General features: G+C 45.9%; 1 protein-coding gene across 2 annotated transcripts in view; it reads right to left on the bottom strand.

Moving 5' to 3' along the window:
• CHST10 (carbohydrate sulfotransferase 10) overlaps positions 1–16,928 on the bottom strand; it is a 30,110-nt gene extending 13,182 nt beyond the window's left edge. The window contains exons 1-4 of one of the 2 annotated variants that reach the window (XM_021680298.1): positions 16,858–16,928; positions 14,848–14,920; positions 5,990–6,084; positions 5,303–5,434 (exon numbers count right to left, since the gene is read on the bottom strand). In XM_021680298.1, coding sequence (XP_021535973.1) covers positions 5,303–5,434; positions 5,990–6,032 — 175 coding nt within the window. In that variant the 5' untranslated portion in view covers positions 6,033–6,084; positions 14,848–14,920; positions 16,858–16,928. Of the gene's footprint in view, positions 1–5,302; positions 5,435–5,989; positions 6,085–14,847; positions 14,921–16,857 lie in introns of those variants that run through there. The other variant, XM_021680299.1, reaches the window with a different exon arrangement.
• Between the last annotated feature and the right edge of the window lie 186 nt (positions 16,929–17,114).

A 17,114-nucleotide genomic window follows, 5' to 3' on the forward strand; every position in this document is an offset into this window, starting at 1 on the left:
GGAGATATTCTGCATCTTAACTTTATCAATGTCAATATTGTGATTCCAACTCTGCATTATAATTCTGGAACATGTTACTATTGGGGTAAACTGAGTAAAGGGTACATAGAAATCTGCATTCTCACAACTGCATATGATTCTACAGTGATCTCAAAATTAAAGGTGTGATTTTAAAAAACCAAGTTAGGGGCGCCTGGGTGGTTCAGTCAGTTAAGTGTCTGACTCTTGGTTTCGGCTCAGGTCATGATCTCAGAGTTGTGAGATGCGCTCAGCACAGAGCCTGCTTGAGATTCTCTTCCTCTGCCCCTTCCCCACTCCTCCCTCCCTCTCTCTCTCAAATAAATAAAATCTAAAACAACAACAACAACAAACCCAAGTTAGCAGTCAAGTTGGTATTTACACATTAGTTTAAAAATTCATGGGAAGTGAGATAAGACGAGACCAATCTTACAAAATGCTAGTCCAGAGTAATAATTTACAAAAAACTGCTTTGGGAAAAACCCTTGGGTAGAATTTGAAGATAATTTTCAGATCTCTACAATCAAAGAAACATTTACTTTCAAAATTCTGCGAATTCTAAAAACATAATTAGAAAAAGTAGATAGCAAAAAAAGCATAAAAATCGGCATAATGAAGCATAAACAAAGGCACATTTATTTCATTTAAAAAACCATCAAAACCTCCTCCTCTTGGATCAAGAATAGCAACAGCACACACTGGACCTTCCACCTACATGGGTTTGCTACACCCCCCCCACACCCAGGGCCCAGCCAGCATGCTGTTAGTGTGCACCATGGCCTCGTGTCCTCCAAGTACAGACAACACTAATAATCCCATCTCCCCATCTGATACACACTTTTGAGTAACTGGACTCCAATATAAACCTCTTTGCCACACACCTTTAGAAATGCCACTGAAATCTTTTGTCTGGACTATGTGTGATTTAAAACGCCATCCTAACCAAAGCTGTGCGCAGGAGCTGTTCTGCAACAAGGTCAGGGAGCCCTATCTATAGTATGAAACAGACAAAGCATCAGTGCCCTAGGCCCCAGAGCTCTTGAATACACTCTGAGGACTCCAAGAGACCACGCTCTACCCATCCTCCTCCTCTGCAACTCTGTCATCTTTGAGCACTCACATGCTAACAAGAAAATGCAGTCTATGCTTGTCTGATCACTTCGTGTTCTGACGGTGTCTTCTAAGATGAGCACTGCAATGCTTAGCTCTGCCCCAGGCTGAATGGGTTTTGCAGGATCCTAAACTTCCTTAATAACATTTTAGATGGGACAGTGTATCCTGAATTCTAAACAGCTGACTTATCAATGAATTTCTGAAGCAACCCATTTCCTATACTCAGAAGCACAGAGAACAGGCTTTGGCAGCCATGAAACATCTCATCTTCCAACACGACACACATCAGACAGTCATCCACCAATTTTTATCATTTTTATGATTTTAAACTTCTTGGTATTTGCTTCCCCCCCCCTCCCCTGGGCCCTAATTCAAATAGCTTCAAGAAAAACTGGTAACACAGTTTACATTTGGTTTTGTTTTTTTTCTGTTGCTCTGCTGACAACCATTTATTTTCAGCAGATGCTATTACCCCCACTATGATCAAAGCACAGTCTCTTTCCCCACCCTGACCCTTAGGAGCAAGCCTCCAGCTCCAGGATCAAGGATTCTGAGCCTATAGGTATCAGATCACTTTTGTTACAGGCACTGCTATATTTAGAGTGCTTTATAAAATGTCTTTACATTTGCCAAGTGATGTACCACCTTGTTCTTCTAGAAGTGAACACATCCGCGAACCTCCCTGACCACACTGTGCATCAGTCCCCAATGCCAGTCACCTCCCCATCACACGCTACGCAGAAGGCAGGCAAAGACATTCAAGGCATGGGCTCTGCCCTCAAGTAGCTTACAGCCAAGGTGAGGGGCTGAGTGGAGGCAAAAGTTTGGAAGAGGAAGCCGAACTAAGCTGAGAAGAAAAATCCGTGTCTACACATATACACCGGATTCACAAGGATGTCGTTTTTCATTTCTAGTCTCACCATACCATATGCCATCAAATTCCCATCACTCAATGGGCTTTATTTCCCTGTGATACAGTCTAGTTATAACACCTGAACCTGGTTCCACATGACACTGAGGTTTGTTAACCAAGGATGAGTCATTGCTACAAATATCTCTATGGCTTCATTGCTGAGCTGAACACTACTTAAAAAAAAAAAAAGGTAAGTGAGGTTTCAAACAGCATTTCAAGACAAATCTCTTCCTATCAGTGTAAGTGGCAGGGAAATCATTAGGAACAGGTGGGTGAGAAGAAAACACACACGCCGAGCAACAGACTGGAACAGAGCCCTGCTTCCCAGAGGTCAGAGCCGGAAGGAGCAGCCCCACAGACACCTGAGTTACAGTCGGCTCCCTGAACACTGAGACCAACGATCTGCCATCTGCTTTACAGGAAATGGAACTTCATCTTTAGGACACCGCTGTGTTATCAGTTACTTCTCTGTGATGACACTTCATACTGGGCTTTTGGTTCAAAAACCAAAACACTGTGAACACGAGTGAAATAAATCCCAGCACCTGAGAAAAATCTCTTCCAGCCACACGTTTACAAACCTCTTTCAGTTTCCTGTACAGCTCCAAGATCCACCAGGGGGGTTTAAATGCCTTCCTAGACAAAGGGGCCCCCTAAGGCTAAGTGACTGTAGCCATCAAACCACAGCCCTAGACGGGCAGGCGATGCCCTCCCGGACGGCGTCCTCAGAGGCCGTGTGTTTAACTTCTCAGGGGAGCACCTCCATCCCTACTCCGTCACCCGGATTGGTAAGACACTGCCTGTGAGCTCGTTTCCTTCATTCAGAACTCAGTCGGTGAACATCCATCTTCGTGATCCCAACCAGGAACGTAGGGACAATTAGATAGTTTCTGTGCGCTCAAGAAAGACTGGGTTACAATTTGAGCCTGACAACAAAGGGTTCTCACTCTAAGTTTCCTGCACAGTGTGGGACTGACACTGTCCTCACTTCCTGGAGGTAGGAGAGGGGCAGTGGGGCCAAGCATACTCTGAGGTTCACACCAGAAGTTGTCCGCACCACTGTGCTCCCATTCACTAACCACAGCAACCACACCGAACATCCAAGGGTGTAAGAGCTATTTGCTGAGCAGCACCCAAGATGACCACAGATCTTTCCTCCAGGTTTAAAATCCTAAAGCTTTTCATCTTTCCCAGTAGGTTTCACCTTCTATCCCTCTTAACTGTTTCCTCCACACTTCACAAAACCCTCTAGAGCTTCTACACTTTCCTGAAAGTGTTCAGCTTAAAACTTGCCACATCCTAGCAGAATGACACGTCGCTTATCAGATACCACTGAGGAATGCCATGCTCTTCAGAGGCTACTCTGCCAGAGGACATTACAATTCAAAGGGCACACATCTCAATTATTTTTGGTGGAAGTCTCATAAAATACATTAGCTATACTCATAGTTTTTGAAACAAAGTAAACCATTAACCATTTAACCTCATGACTTGCCTTTGAAGTGCCTTCCTTACCAGGAGGTGACATTTAAGCGAAGCAGAAGTAAAACGTGTGGACTTGTTGTAACAACAGATTCATATTCTTAGCAGCTGCAGCTCTTTCTACGTTTGCAGTTCTCTAGAGGTGCGCTCCTAGAGATTCTAACTCACTTGGTCTCTGGTCGAGCCAGCAGAGAAAAGTTTACAAAGTCCCGCAGACAGTTCTAGAGTGCCACGGGGTGAGAACCACTGCTCTTACTCTTGAGGAGGGACCTCCGTCAGAGGTAAGTGGAACTGGACTGGAGCAGCTGGAGAAACAGCTAAATGGTCAAGCGGAGATCACAGTCTCAGACTCCAACGACCCCCTAGATTCGGTGCCTGCTGTCCTGACAGAGGCCCCGGTGCCTGGTGGGAGCCAGGTGGGAGCCATGATTGTCTGTGATTACCCACAGTGCTCTGTGATGCTCCTGCAGTTAATGCTGCTGTCCCAAGGCTGTAAGAACCTCTCAGGTCCTCACAAGAGCTCCTGGAAGGTGGGGGTGGTACCTGTAATGATGGCCTGTCGGGCTTGGGCACAGAGGAGCTGAGTTACTGAGTGGAAACCCTGGATCTGAGAACCAGCTCTTGGGGCTCATTTCAGGGCCTCCCTCTTTGGCCTGCACATCTGCCTTCCAGCCTTGTTGTTCCTCTACAGACAGCATGGGAGAGGGAGAGAGAATGAACGGGAGCATTCGGCCCCCAGGGTAGGGCGCTGCGCAGCCCTCGGCACAGCAGGGAGCTCTCTGGGCTGCAGTGGAGCCTGGAGCCTGCTGGCCACTCAGAGGGCACCGTTCGTGCAGCTGCTGGGACAAAGTGGGGAAAACTGCTGGAATGGATGGACACTCTCCTGGTCCCCCCTTCCTAAGGGCTGCCGCCTGCAGGAGAATGTGTGAAAGGTTGTACAGAGTGAAGATGCTGTGCACACCCACATTCGCAAGCATCCTCCCTATTAGGCAAACATCGTCAGGCCAACCTGAAGCTGCTCATGAGCCTTTTCAACATCTCCCGTTTGTCTTGCCTCACTTTGCCATGGAAGGAGTCGCCTCAGGATTCCAGGTGCACCTCCTTACGTACACCCAGCAACCTCACAGATCAGAGAGCCTCACTGTACTCAGGTCAATCTTGGAGCTGTCAGAGCATGTCCCTTTTGTAGGAAAAAAACCACTAACGCCTAGGTAAGCAAAAGTCAAGGGCATAAACTACAGTAAGTTCTTCTGAATTTGGGTTTGGTGCTCTTTGTACATCTTCATCTGAACACCTACATCATCAAGTCAAGGGGAGTTACCTCAAAGACTACCAGACACAATATTTAAATCACCTTCCTCCCAGTGAATCGAAGGTGACTTTCAAACGCACGGCTACCAGCATGCAGCACCAACTAGAACACAGGGATGCTGGTCAATCACGGCAGCGTCTCATGATGACACCAAGCAGGGCGAAATCCCAAGCCTGGGGCCCAGGAGATGACCTAGCAAATGGTATTGCTGGGAAGAGGCCACCAAAGAAGCCCACAGAGAAAGCATGCTCCACCCGCCCCCAAGGGAGATGCAGGGAAGACACTTTTGTCCTTTTCCACCTCCTCTTCTGCACCTCTGTAACATGAACGAATTGGATGCCATGACCTTCGAGGTTAATGTTCCTTCGATCGTGTGACAAAGGTCATCCGTGCATATACCCAGAAACAATACCACAGCATTGTCTGGATTAGCTGAAATCCATTCCACAAGGAAGCATACCTACCATCGGGGTCTTTAAAGGTCAACGTGATAAATTTGCTAGCCACCATGAACATGAAAATCACCCAAAAGCATGCGGCCAACAGAAGCCACTGGTGGTGCATGTTGTCAAATGTCAGCCATTCAGTAATTCTTCCTGGAAAACAAAAGTGAGATGCCCCTGGTGCTTATAAATAAATCAATTAAACATAAAGTAATAAAAAGAACAGGTGGTTTTAGTTAACAGCATCAATATGAATATTTGAAAAAAATTTTCTATTGATACAGGGTATGTTGACTTAGTACTTAAATTTTATTCTTAATTAATAATATGAAGTTGTCGATCTGGTAATTCAAACAGATTTAAAACACTCTAATGGAGAGGAGCCATTTCTGTTTGTTTTTGGAATACATGATAAGATTTTGCTTTTGTAGATTTGCCTCGTAACTCCTTTCTGGCCCAAGCGAACGTCAAAACATACTCCTGGTACCCAGCAATAGCCAGCGCCCGGAAGCAGGAGGGCAGAAAGAGTCCTCCAAGGGTCAGACCTTGGCTGTGGTAATTTGTGGAGGGCAGAAGCCATACTGAGGCAATTACAAGCAGGCCTTGTGTAAAATCCTGACATGCTGACAAGATAGATGTAGCCACACCTACAGAATCTCTAAAACAGTGCAAATGAACACCGGGGCTTCTCTGTCTCCATTCACTTGCCTGCAAGAGTCTGCGCAGAACCTTGGGGGTGGGTGTTTTTCATGCTGTCACTGCCCGGGAGTGATGCAGGGCATGTCAGTCCTCAGCAGGTCATGCTGCAGGGGACACATAAAAAGCGGGGAAGTCACAGTCAATTCTTGGCAAGAGAGACAAAAAAAGAGTGTGTTTCATTTCACCTTTAACATAGTGCTTCTTCAAGCCAAACCAAACCACTTAAAGAGACCATGCTGGGTTGGGGTGGTTTCCATTAGCTGACTGAGGCCATCCATCACTCCTGGGCAGCAGGGAGAACTGGTCCCCTCAACAAGGTGCTGATGACATATGATTTCAGACAGCTTCTGAATGCTGGATGGGACAGAGCTCTGCGGGGACCCAGGTAATCAACTTTCCTCCTTGTCTCAACAACAATTACCTCCTAGAATCTCACTGGAACCAGGCATCTGAAACCTGAATTCCCTCCACCAAGTGGTTATCCAGCCTATACGTGAATCTATCCTGTAATGGGGAGATGCAGCCTGTACATTTACTGGGTGGTTTGGGAGCCACCCTCTGTCACCTCACGTGCTCACACATTAGACCCAGTGTGTTTCCTGAGGTCTTCAAACAGGGTTGCCAGATTAACTAAATAAAAATGTAGGACACCCAGTTATATTTGAATTTTAGATAAACAATACAGTAGTCTCCCTTATCCACTTGGATCCTTTCCAAGACCTCCAGTAGATGCCTGAAATCACGGATAGTACCGAACCCTGTAGATTGTGCTTTTTCCTATACATACTATGGGAAAGTTTAATTTATAAATTAGGCACAGTAAGAGATTAACAATGATAATAATAAAATAGAACCATTATAACAACATACCATAACAAAAGTTATGTGAATGTGGACTGTCTCTCTCTTATTGTGCTGTACTTACCCTTCCTGTGATGATGTGAGATGGGAAACTGCTTATGAGATGAGCTGCAGGGAGGGCAATGACGTGGGCACGGGGGCATAGCATTAGGCTACTACTGACCTTCTGACCATTCGTCAGAAGGAGGATCATCTGCTTCCGGACCGCGGCTGACTGTGGGTAACTGAAACTATGGAGAGTGAAATCGCAGATAAGGGGGGACTATTGTGAATGTCTTAGTAGAAGTATGTCCCAAATATTATATGGGACATACTTACACTTTAAAGAGTGATTTGTTGTCTGAGTTTCAAATTTCACTGGGAGTCCTGTATTCTATCCAGCCACATTGCCCAACACGGGGCATACCCACCCCTCTCGAGCTGCCTGAAGCTGGCCTGAGTTGAGTCTTCCTTTCTCCCTCAGTCCTGCTCATCTGAGGCAGCACGGCACAAAGAAGAGCGCCTAGATGGCCCCACCACTCACCAGCTCTGTGACTCAGCAAGTCACTTAACCTTCCTAAACCTTGATTTCCCAACACTGAGACAAGGCCCTCCTCCTTCCAGGGTGGTTGCGAGGATTAAAGGGCCTGTAGCTGTGCCCCTATTAACATAAACCAACCCTCTCTGACTTTCCAATTTGATCTGCAAACAGCCTTCTAAGTCTAGTGGCCAGAAATGAATGCGATAGCATGGTCTGCCCCAAGAAGAGGGGAAAAGAAAGGCAGACTCATCCCAGGGGGCTCAAGTTCCTAATTCTTCTCTTCCAGAGACAAGTGAGGCACACACTGTGCCCGGCAGCATAGGGATACTGAGGGACAGTGATACTCCCAGAGGGGGGCCGTCCCCATGGGTCAGTCACAGTGAGAGCACTCCACTGAGAAACTCCAACTGCAGGCCTTTTCTAGCAGAAGGGCAGAGGGGCAGAGGGACCAGTGTGGACAGGGGAGGGAGTAAAGAGAAAGGAGACAAGTACCAGGAGGAGGTATGCAGCCAGAACAGAGGGGTATTTGTTCCTTTGGACCAGTTTTCAGGAAGCCTCAGAGGCTGAGGAACACTCTAGGTGCTGAGTGGCCTGGGGCTTGCAACCCATGCTTTGCTAAGAGAAGTGCTGTGGACAAGCGAATACGGAGGAGGGGAGCCACCTGGGGCTGCCTCCCTCACACAGGCTTACTCTGCAGAGCAAGAGAACCTCTCGGCGCTGCTCGCTCATGGCGCCCTGCTCTGCTCAGACCTAGGCTTCCGGCCCCTGAGCACCCTCCTGGGCATCAAGGCGGCACTTGGGAAGGTTTTATGGCTTAAGAATCTAATCTTTCCAGTGGGAACTAGTCTTCTGAAGGGATCTAATTTGAGTGTGCCCACTGAGCTCACCTCTACATAAAAGTAGGGAGATGATGAATAAACAGCCTTACATGAAAATGAAGGGTCGTATCATCTGCTCTTCGGGAAGCCAAGTGGCTCAGGGATAGGATTTCTGCATCTGGGCTCGTTGAGACGTGAGAGCTGCATTATCCTGAGGCCATGCCTGCCTTCCTAAGGCTTGGATTTTAATTTCAAGCCAGGAATGCTTTACTTTTTCACCCAGGCCTGGGGTCAGGGGGTGGGGGTCGGTCTAATTCTCTTCTCCCAGAAAATTTTCCCAATTTTCACATCTGTAAGGATAAAACCACCACTGCATACCTACCAGTGTGTTGTGAGGTCCCCCTGAGACAGAGCCTGCCAAAGTACCTCCTCTACAACTTACAATCCACCAGCCAATGTCTTCTTTCTGATGGGGAATTTTATTTCAAACACGTTCAACTTTGAAAGTGACTTCAATTAAACCCCTATTGAACTAGGACATCTAGAGTGCCCCTTCCTGCTCTGAGCCTGGCTGCCGCACTGAGTTGGGAGAAGGGAGGTCTGCAAGGCCCCCACCTCCCTCTCATCCCCGTCACAGCCCACCTGGACTGGGCAGGGACAGCCCAAGACACCTGGGGACCCTGATGAGGGCTGCAGATGTGGAAAGGTTCATGTGCATAAGCCCTAGGCCCTGCTAAAAAATGTTCTCTTGAGAAGAGGAGTATAAAGTCACAGGCCCTCACCAGTGTCTTGGGTAGAGCCGCCCAGACTAGACTGAGGTCTGACAATGACTCTGTGCCCTGCTGCAGGTCCCTTTGCAGGCCACAGAGGCTAAGAGAGGTCACTGTGAAAGGAAGCTCGGGAGGGAGCGCTCTCTGCCAGCCAGCGGGCTTCTGTAAATGGGAGGTAAGCAGGGCTGGCTCCCCTCCCATGCACAGCAGAGGAAGAGTCAGCTCTCCCTGACGCCCACTCTGTTGGAACCTCCTAAAGCCTCTCTCCATCACCCCACCTAGTTTCACATCCTGCACTGCACCTACTACAGCCTGTTTTCACTCGTTCACCATCTGCCCCCCCCAGTAGAATGTAAGTGCCCCTGAGTACACCAAGGACTAGAATAGTGCCCGGCATTCAGTAAGACAACAACCATTATTTGCTGAATGCCTACATCCACCTAGAAACTTATTAGGAAAACTCAGGAGAGATGAAAGGTATTTCTGAAGGCACCTTTCCCAACCTTCTACCCGAGACTTCCCAAACTCTTTAAAGGATGAGGCCCCCAATTTCAACAACCTCAAAATATTTCTCCAGTAACCACATAAGAGTAGTTATGTATTTGATACCTATTACCTGAGACTAGAAAACAATTAAAAGCTACTAGGACTTCAGTATTACTTGAAAATAAAATGATATTTTATAAATTACAGCACTTAACATCCATTTGAACAGATATACAACTTAAATATACTGACTCGGGGGGGTGGTTAAGAAATCTCATTGGAGTCCAAAAATTTTTTTTAAATTTTAAATAAAACTCTGTGCTGAAGGGCAAGCCAATTACAGAGATCCAAAATGTCAATTTATATCCGTAAACAAAAAGGGCAAGTTGCAAAATTGAATGTATGATCCTCTCTGTAAAAAAGTTATATATGTGAATGTACATGATTATACACATATCCAAACACATACATGCATGTAATGCACAGACTAAAATCTTGAGATGACGAAAGCAGTTATTTTTTGCTTTGTACACTTAAATATTAAAAAAAACTTTTGCAACAAACATGTTTCCATTTTATAGTAAAAACTAATAAAATATAAAAGATGCCACTTACATACATGTCCCCTGGTGTTTCTATTTGTTTATTTTTTCTACCTGACCACTACTGACTGCAGTTTCCTTACCACTTGGTAAAGTGTGGGAAAGGATGGTAAAAACTTTTCTAGCCGGGAGAAAATGGTTAAGTGACAAAATCAACATGTATCTGAATATTTAATAAATACACCTCTGTCTTCATTAGTTTTTTTTTTTTTTAATTTTATTTATTTGAGAGAGAGAGAGAGAGAGGGAGAGCACGTGTGGGGTGAGGGGCAGAGGGAGAAGCAGACTCCCTGCCGAGCAGGAAACCCGACGTGGGGCTTGATCCCCGGGATCATGACCTGAGCTGAAGGCAGATGCTTAACCGATTGCGCCACCCAGGAGCCCCTGTCTTCATTAGTTTTTATTTAGCTTTTAAAAATGATTTAATATTTAAAACATAAAGTGCAGAGACTAATATAAGAAAAACAGATTCTTGGCTCTAATAGTTTTGCTGTACTTACTTGAGTGTTCTTAAAGGAAAGGAAGTGTTAGAAAAATAAGGCTGGGGCCCCTCTCTGCCCCCACCTGGCTCTTGGCCCTGCACCCCAGACTTACTCCTCCATCAGGGAGGAGGCCTCTGACAGAAGCAGCCGCAGGGGTTTGGAAGGTGGTCTTCTTCCCTGCACAGGAAGGCGGGGCCGGCTGCAGAAGAAGGTGGGAAAGCGTGTTCACCCAGGGCCTGAAAGGAAACAGTGCATTACATATGGGTGCTTTCTAGGGAGGCCCCTGCTGGGCGGGGAAAGCCTGGGGTGGAGAGATGCACTATTTTTAAGCGCCTACCTTTTCTTCCTCGTGGTCGTAGTGAAGAAATTCATAAATTACACACAGACTTAAGAGAAAAAAACTGTTGAGGAGAAAATTTAGATAAACCAGGACTTGTTCTCTGAGTCATGTGCTATGTGCGCCAACCAGAACCAGTAAGACTAAAGCTTGGTCCCTCTCAAGTACCCCTCCCCTCTACAGTTCATAACATACGACACACAAACACAAGTAGATGTGTATCTGCATATACTTTTAAGGACACGATAACCTAAAAATAATTATTTGCCAACTTCATCACGAAAAGGTATATTCATCTATCCAACAAAATAGGTGCCAGGGATACGACCCTGAGTCCCAAACCAAATACATATGCACAGTTTATTTCCTCATAGAGCCTGCCATCTAACCCACATGCATCAAAGAGTCTATCCCAGAAGTGGTGTGAGGTGGAGACATGGCTCTATGAGAGGAAAATACAAAAGGACAGAACCTGGGTGGAGAGGTCAGCAGTTATGTAAGGAGGTCCCCGGGGCCAGGGGACCAGCAGGGAATGGAGGCCCTGGGGGTTAGGCAGGAGAAGCCAGGGGCCCTTGAGTAACTAAAGGAAGCCCCAGTGGCTGGATCAACGTTAGAGATGAGCAAAAGCAGCTATGGTCAGAGAACACTGCATCTTATAGAGCATTTATGGAATTTAGCTTCACCTTGTCAGCAATGGAAAGTCACTGAAGAGAGTTTTCCATGAGAAGGGGGTAGCAGTGTCATGATTTGATTTAAATTTTGAAGCTATTCTTCCGACAGCACAGTCAAAAATGTAAAGCACTATCCACTTGGTCATTCCCCAGCCTCAACATCATTTCCACAAGTGCAGCAGGCATGTTCTAACACAGCTAAGTGTTCTGCATCACCACCTAGACCTACTCTCCTAGATGATGACGACCACCACCACCACCATAATCATCATCATCACCATCACATCATCATCATCTCCGTCAAGGTCTCTAAAAACCAGCACATTAACGCGTACGATCCACAATATCTGACAGGTTGGGTTTTCACGAATCCTGAAGACTAGGGGTTCCAGTTAGCCACAGCATAGCATGCTTCTGCTTTGGAAGTTCATGCACTCTGAATCTAGGTATGCACCTAACAATGGCTGACTTTATGTTTAGGGCAGTGCTTCCACCCCTGGGTGTACATTAGAATCACCTGGGGCGCTTTAAAAAAATACAGCAATGCCCTGGGCCCCAAGAACACGGAACCCAAGACAACACATATCGCTGGAGATGGATCCAGGGCTTGTTTTAAAAGCTCTGCACAGGATTCTAATGAGCAGCCAGGGCTGAGAACTGTTAGTCCAAGCCCCCAGCCCTTTAAAATGCAGATTCTAGGCATGCTGACATAGTAGCCATTCTCCTACCACCTCCTTTCATTATAAGAATGAAAACTAGCAGCAAAAGACTATCTGTCAATTAGCATCCATTGATGCTTTGAAAAAACAGCTTAAAGAGGTTTAATTAGAATCAAAGACCTCCAGCATTGTTCCCACTTACTCTTCTTTCCAGCCTTCCTACCTATAGGTAATTAGACTCTGTAGAATTAGGATTTGGCCTGACCTTGGAAAAATTACAATAATTTGCCCTTTTTGTTTAAACAAAATGAAAGGCATTCCAAATTCCCTTAGGCCCAGGTCCTCTAAGCCCACCCCACTATCTGCATTGTTTCCCTGAGTACACCAGTTCTCCATGGGGTTTGCCTCCTGTACAAGGATGACACCCTCAAGGCTCACGACTTCTGTGTGCAGAGAGACTGGGGCCTGAAATCAACAGTCCTTCCCCCATGGCTCTGCCAAGGGTTACTGATCTCCCTGTAGCCTGGTGACAAATGGCCTTTAAAAAGCCTGACATTTTCTGTAATTAACTCTCCTTTGTTCAAGGAGCCAAGACAACTCCCAAGTTGCCTCTTGCAGCTAATGGTGGCAAATCTGAGTGTGCCCCAGGCCCCGGTGGTCACAGTGTGCTGCCCTGAACTGAGCCCCTGGGCCCCCAGAAGTCAGCATACCCATCTTCAGAGCTTTCCTATTTCCAGTCATTGAAGGAGATTTTCACCGGCAGATGTCAGGTTCTGAAACCAAGCCAGAGGGCTGGACTCTTAGAAAACCCACAAGTCATAACTGGTGGTTAAGGTGACTTCCCTTCTTATGGGGAAAGCAGAGTTAGGAAAGCAAGAACACAGCTGAACTTACCAGAAATCTCAGCCTTTTTTATTTATTTTTTTCCTCTAAACTAAAAGAAAGACAGCACACATTTTACATGTTTGTAAAGACTAACAATGGGTTTGGTATTATTACCATCTTCTGGTACAAATTCTCTCTCCCCTGCGTTTTCAGAAGATGCTTGTAAATCCATTTTGGTCAGCTGCCAATATTCCTGCCAGTGGCTTTTCCCTGTGTTTGAGCTATCCTCCAAAAGCACAAAACCTTTCTGGATTTGTGTGGAAGAGCTTGACTTCCACCTGCCTTGTTCTATTTTTGCTATGCATACTCACTTATTAAAGGTTCTGAAAAGTCCTGTGGTAAATAAGCCCCTTTAACTCTGTTTAAATAGCTTTTTTCCAAATGTCTTTCACTCATTCAGCAATACTGACCAAGTGCCCACTTTGAGCCCGGAGTTGTTCTAGGCCCTGGGGATATGGCAACATACACTCCCTGCTCTCATGGTGCTTCTATAGAGGCGGACAGGGCGATAAACAAATAGAGCTATTAATATATATGATCACACCAAGTGTGAAGGGCCACGGTTAATAACAAAGAAGGGTAAGGGGAATCTTGAGAAGAAACGGAACATAGTGAGGGAAATCATGCAGCACCTGAGCCAACAGCTTGGTCGGTGTCCCAGTGTCCCTCATGCCGAGTGAGCTAGAGGTCTAGGAAGTGGCCCAGATAAAGAATCCTGTCAAGGGTCCTTTACTGAGCTGGAAACTCCTGGATCCCCCGCCCCCATCACATACATACCCCAGGGAAAGGACCACGTGTCCAGTGTTCAGTTTTTAACATTCATTCAAAACACAGCCAGACACTAAAGGAAACTTCACAAAAAAAAACCTGGTAATGCACAAGGAGCTGGTAGCCCTGGGGGGGATTAAGTGGAAGAAGTGAAACTCAGTAGCTAAGGGCTGGAGCAACCAGAAACATTCTACAATCAAACCTTCCATATCTTTGGATTTTGAACTAAAATGTTATCATTACCTAATCAATAAAATTACTAAATTACAATGTAATAAAATATTACATACGAATTTATAATATACATAAAGTGCCATGATGGTCATGGTGATTTTTAAATTCATAGGGTTTCTCTCAATCTAAGTTCAGACATTTCCTTTGTCTACTTGGTCATAATCATTACAATTTGCTGTCTTAGAATGACTGATCATCCTTAGTTACCAGCATGAAATCACACTCCTTACTCTGTCCAACTGAAGTATGTATCTGAGGTTAAGACAGATTCTCATGGGGGCAGTTAGGTGGCTCAGTCGGTTGAGCATCTGCCTTCAGCTCAGGTCATGATCTCAGGGTCGTGGGGTCGAGCCCTGCATCAGGATCCCTGCTCAGCGGGGCGTCTCCTTGTCCTTCTCCTTCTGCCCCTCTCCCCGACTTGTGTTCTCTCTCTCTTTCTGCTCTCTCTCTCTCTCTCTCTCAAATGAATAAATAAAATCTTAAAAAAAAAAAAAAGACAGATTCTCACGAGTAACAATAATGAACCGCAAACACCTGCCTGGGGTTATCTACATGTCAGGCACTGCTCTTAGCAAACCAAACTCACCTAATCCCCAGCCTGGGAGGGTTCTTCTACTATTATATTTAAGAAAACATTTCTAAGTATAAGTGTACACACTCCTATTCAAGAGTTTTAAATTTCATTAAATCTTCATACAAGCAAGAGAAGAGACAATGAGATTAGTAAATGACATGAATCTCAAGTAACTAGTAAGCTCATTCTCCTTCACATACCTTCTGAGGCCTGGGATCCACATTTGCTTGCAGCAGTATTTGCTTTGCCTGAGATTCTTGGTTCCTCCTATCACTGTACAGGATAATTAAAAAACAATAAGCACCATTAGAAGTGACAAGATTGACTTATTTAGTACAAATTGGTTTATACTTGGGAAATAGTTAACCACTTTGATTATTCAAGTACGTTTTGCACAACAGGTCTCTTACAGAGGTGGGTATATTTGGAATTCCTGGCAAATGAATAAATATTCTAAATGTGCCAAAAGAGGTAGCTGTTTAAAAGACTCTTCCCTGTAACTTCAAAGGAAAAATGAAGTAAGTTTTGTAGCAAAAAGAATCAAATCCTATTATATCTATTTTATATCTTTGACATTGGGTAAAGGATTCCTGCAGAGGATGATGAGATGGTGAAATCTTCCAATGCAAGATGTTCTCTGGATTTTGCATTTCTTTAGGCTTTAACACCCTAGCAAATTCTAGCCAAATGACACATCATGAATGAATAACTGGAAACAAGCCGAACTCGTGGAATTAGAGAGATTACAGTTTAATAGAGTTGGCTGGCAAAATAAACATACAACTCATTTAACACATAATATAGCCCAAACTGCCTGGGATGCATATAGCACAGTCTAGCTGTGTTTCCTTTTACTCTGAAGAGCTCGACGTTAAAACTAAAAGCAATTTGATGTTATGCAGATGGAAAGATTAAGCTTTATGTACTCACATCCAGATTCTTCCAGACCTGTATCAGAAGAAAACAGACTCTTCGTTTCTGCAATCTTGAAGGTCCTGAATTCACCTCTCTCCCGTTTCTATTTCTGGCTCTCTCCCACCTTTTTAGTGTCTAACCTCAAGCATTTGAACATTGATCTGAATATACCTGCAAATTGCCTAGGATATTTCCTGATTCTTTGCCTCCTTTGTTCAGTTTTGCAAACACTCCAGTTTTCATTTTGGGAAAGAATTTTTCTCTCAGGTATTTCTTTGAGATTCTATTCTTCAGGGTGAAAAGCAAAGGAAAGATTTTTCTTTCCATCTTGAAATTCCAATTTTGAGCCAAGATGGACTCATCATTACAATGGTAGAAAAGGGAGAAGACTATTTTCTCTCTTTCTGTCTTTTCTTTTTCACCCTGTCACTGAAAATTTCAGCGTGAATAGGTACTGGAGATCAGCAAGCCGGACCTAAACTGAGCTGCCTAATTTTAAGAATGTCTGAGACATTTCTCACCCTGGCAGTTAAAACTGACCAATACCCAACTCTTTACGGCCCAAAGGCCCAGACTCTGGGTGTTTCAGACAAAAAAGCCCTTTATGACAGTCCTCCCCCTTAGCTAACCAGACAGAACCCGGCTGCACTGCTTTCTATTCACTGACTGGCCCTTTCCTGCCTTTAGAGACTTGGAAAACAAAAACGACGGCTTTTGGAAAACCTGGTTCATCTTCCCAGCCAAGAAGTGCAGAAATTTATACTTCAAGCTCCAACTTCTGACCGGCCTCTCCACTGTCAATATCAGGGCTGAGCGCACTCTGCAGCCTATCAGGCAGGAAACATGCATTTCCAACCATCCTTTCCCCTCTCACCCACCAAAGATACACTTAACTGTGCACTTAGGAAAGGGTGCACATGTTCCTTCTTCCCTGCCCTCTCTCTCTGCATGTTCCCTGCACCCAAGTTGGAACATTTTCTTTCTCTTTGCACCCAATCACAAATGCCAATTCTCAGCCAAAGATGAAAAAAGTAAATTATAGATCACCAAGTATCAATCATTCCACTGGTCACACCATCCCGCAGCAAGGACGCCGCCTTATTGCATAATTAACGTGATGGAGGTTCTTCTCATTAATCCCACCAACTAGAGAGGTCCTCAAGTCACCAAAACACACTGGGATGGTGCTCACAAAGAAACACCGGTTCGCCCCGTCTTCCCATCCACCCGGGATGGGGGTGGGGGTCGGGGCCCGGGGGTCTACGAAACCCACACCCGCCGGTCCCAGAGCTCACCCACTGTGGAGCCGGAGCTCGCCGGGGTCCTCGGGCCCTTCCGCGCCGTTGGCGGCGAAGCTCAGCCTCGCGGGCCTGGGGCCGAAGCGCGCGGGGTCCCCGCGTCCCGGGAGCGCGGGAGGCCCGCCCCGCCCGGAGGCCTCGGCGCCGCCACCGGCGGCCTCCGCGCCGCGGCCCGCCCGGCCCGGGATGTGGCGGCGGTGCGCCAGAAGGAGAAAGCCGGGCGCGCGAGGCCCTCTCCGGGGGGCGAGCCCGCC

The sequence above is a fragment of the Neomonachus schauinslandi genome, chromosome 10 (assembly GCF_002201575.2).
Source record: "Neomonachus schauinslandi chromosome 10, ASM220157v2, whole genome shotgun sequence".
Lineage (NCBI taxonomy): Eukaryota > Metazoa > Chordata > Mammalia > Carnivora > Phocidae > Neomonachus > Neomonachus schauinslandi.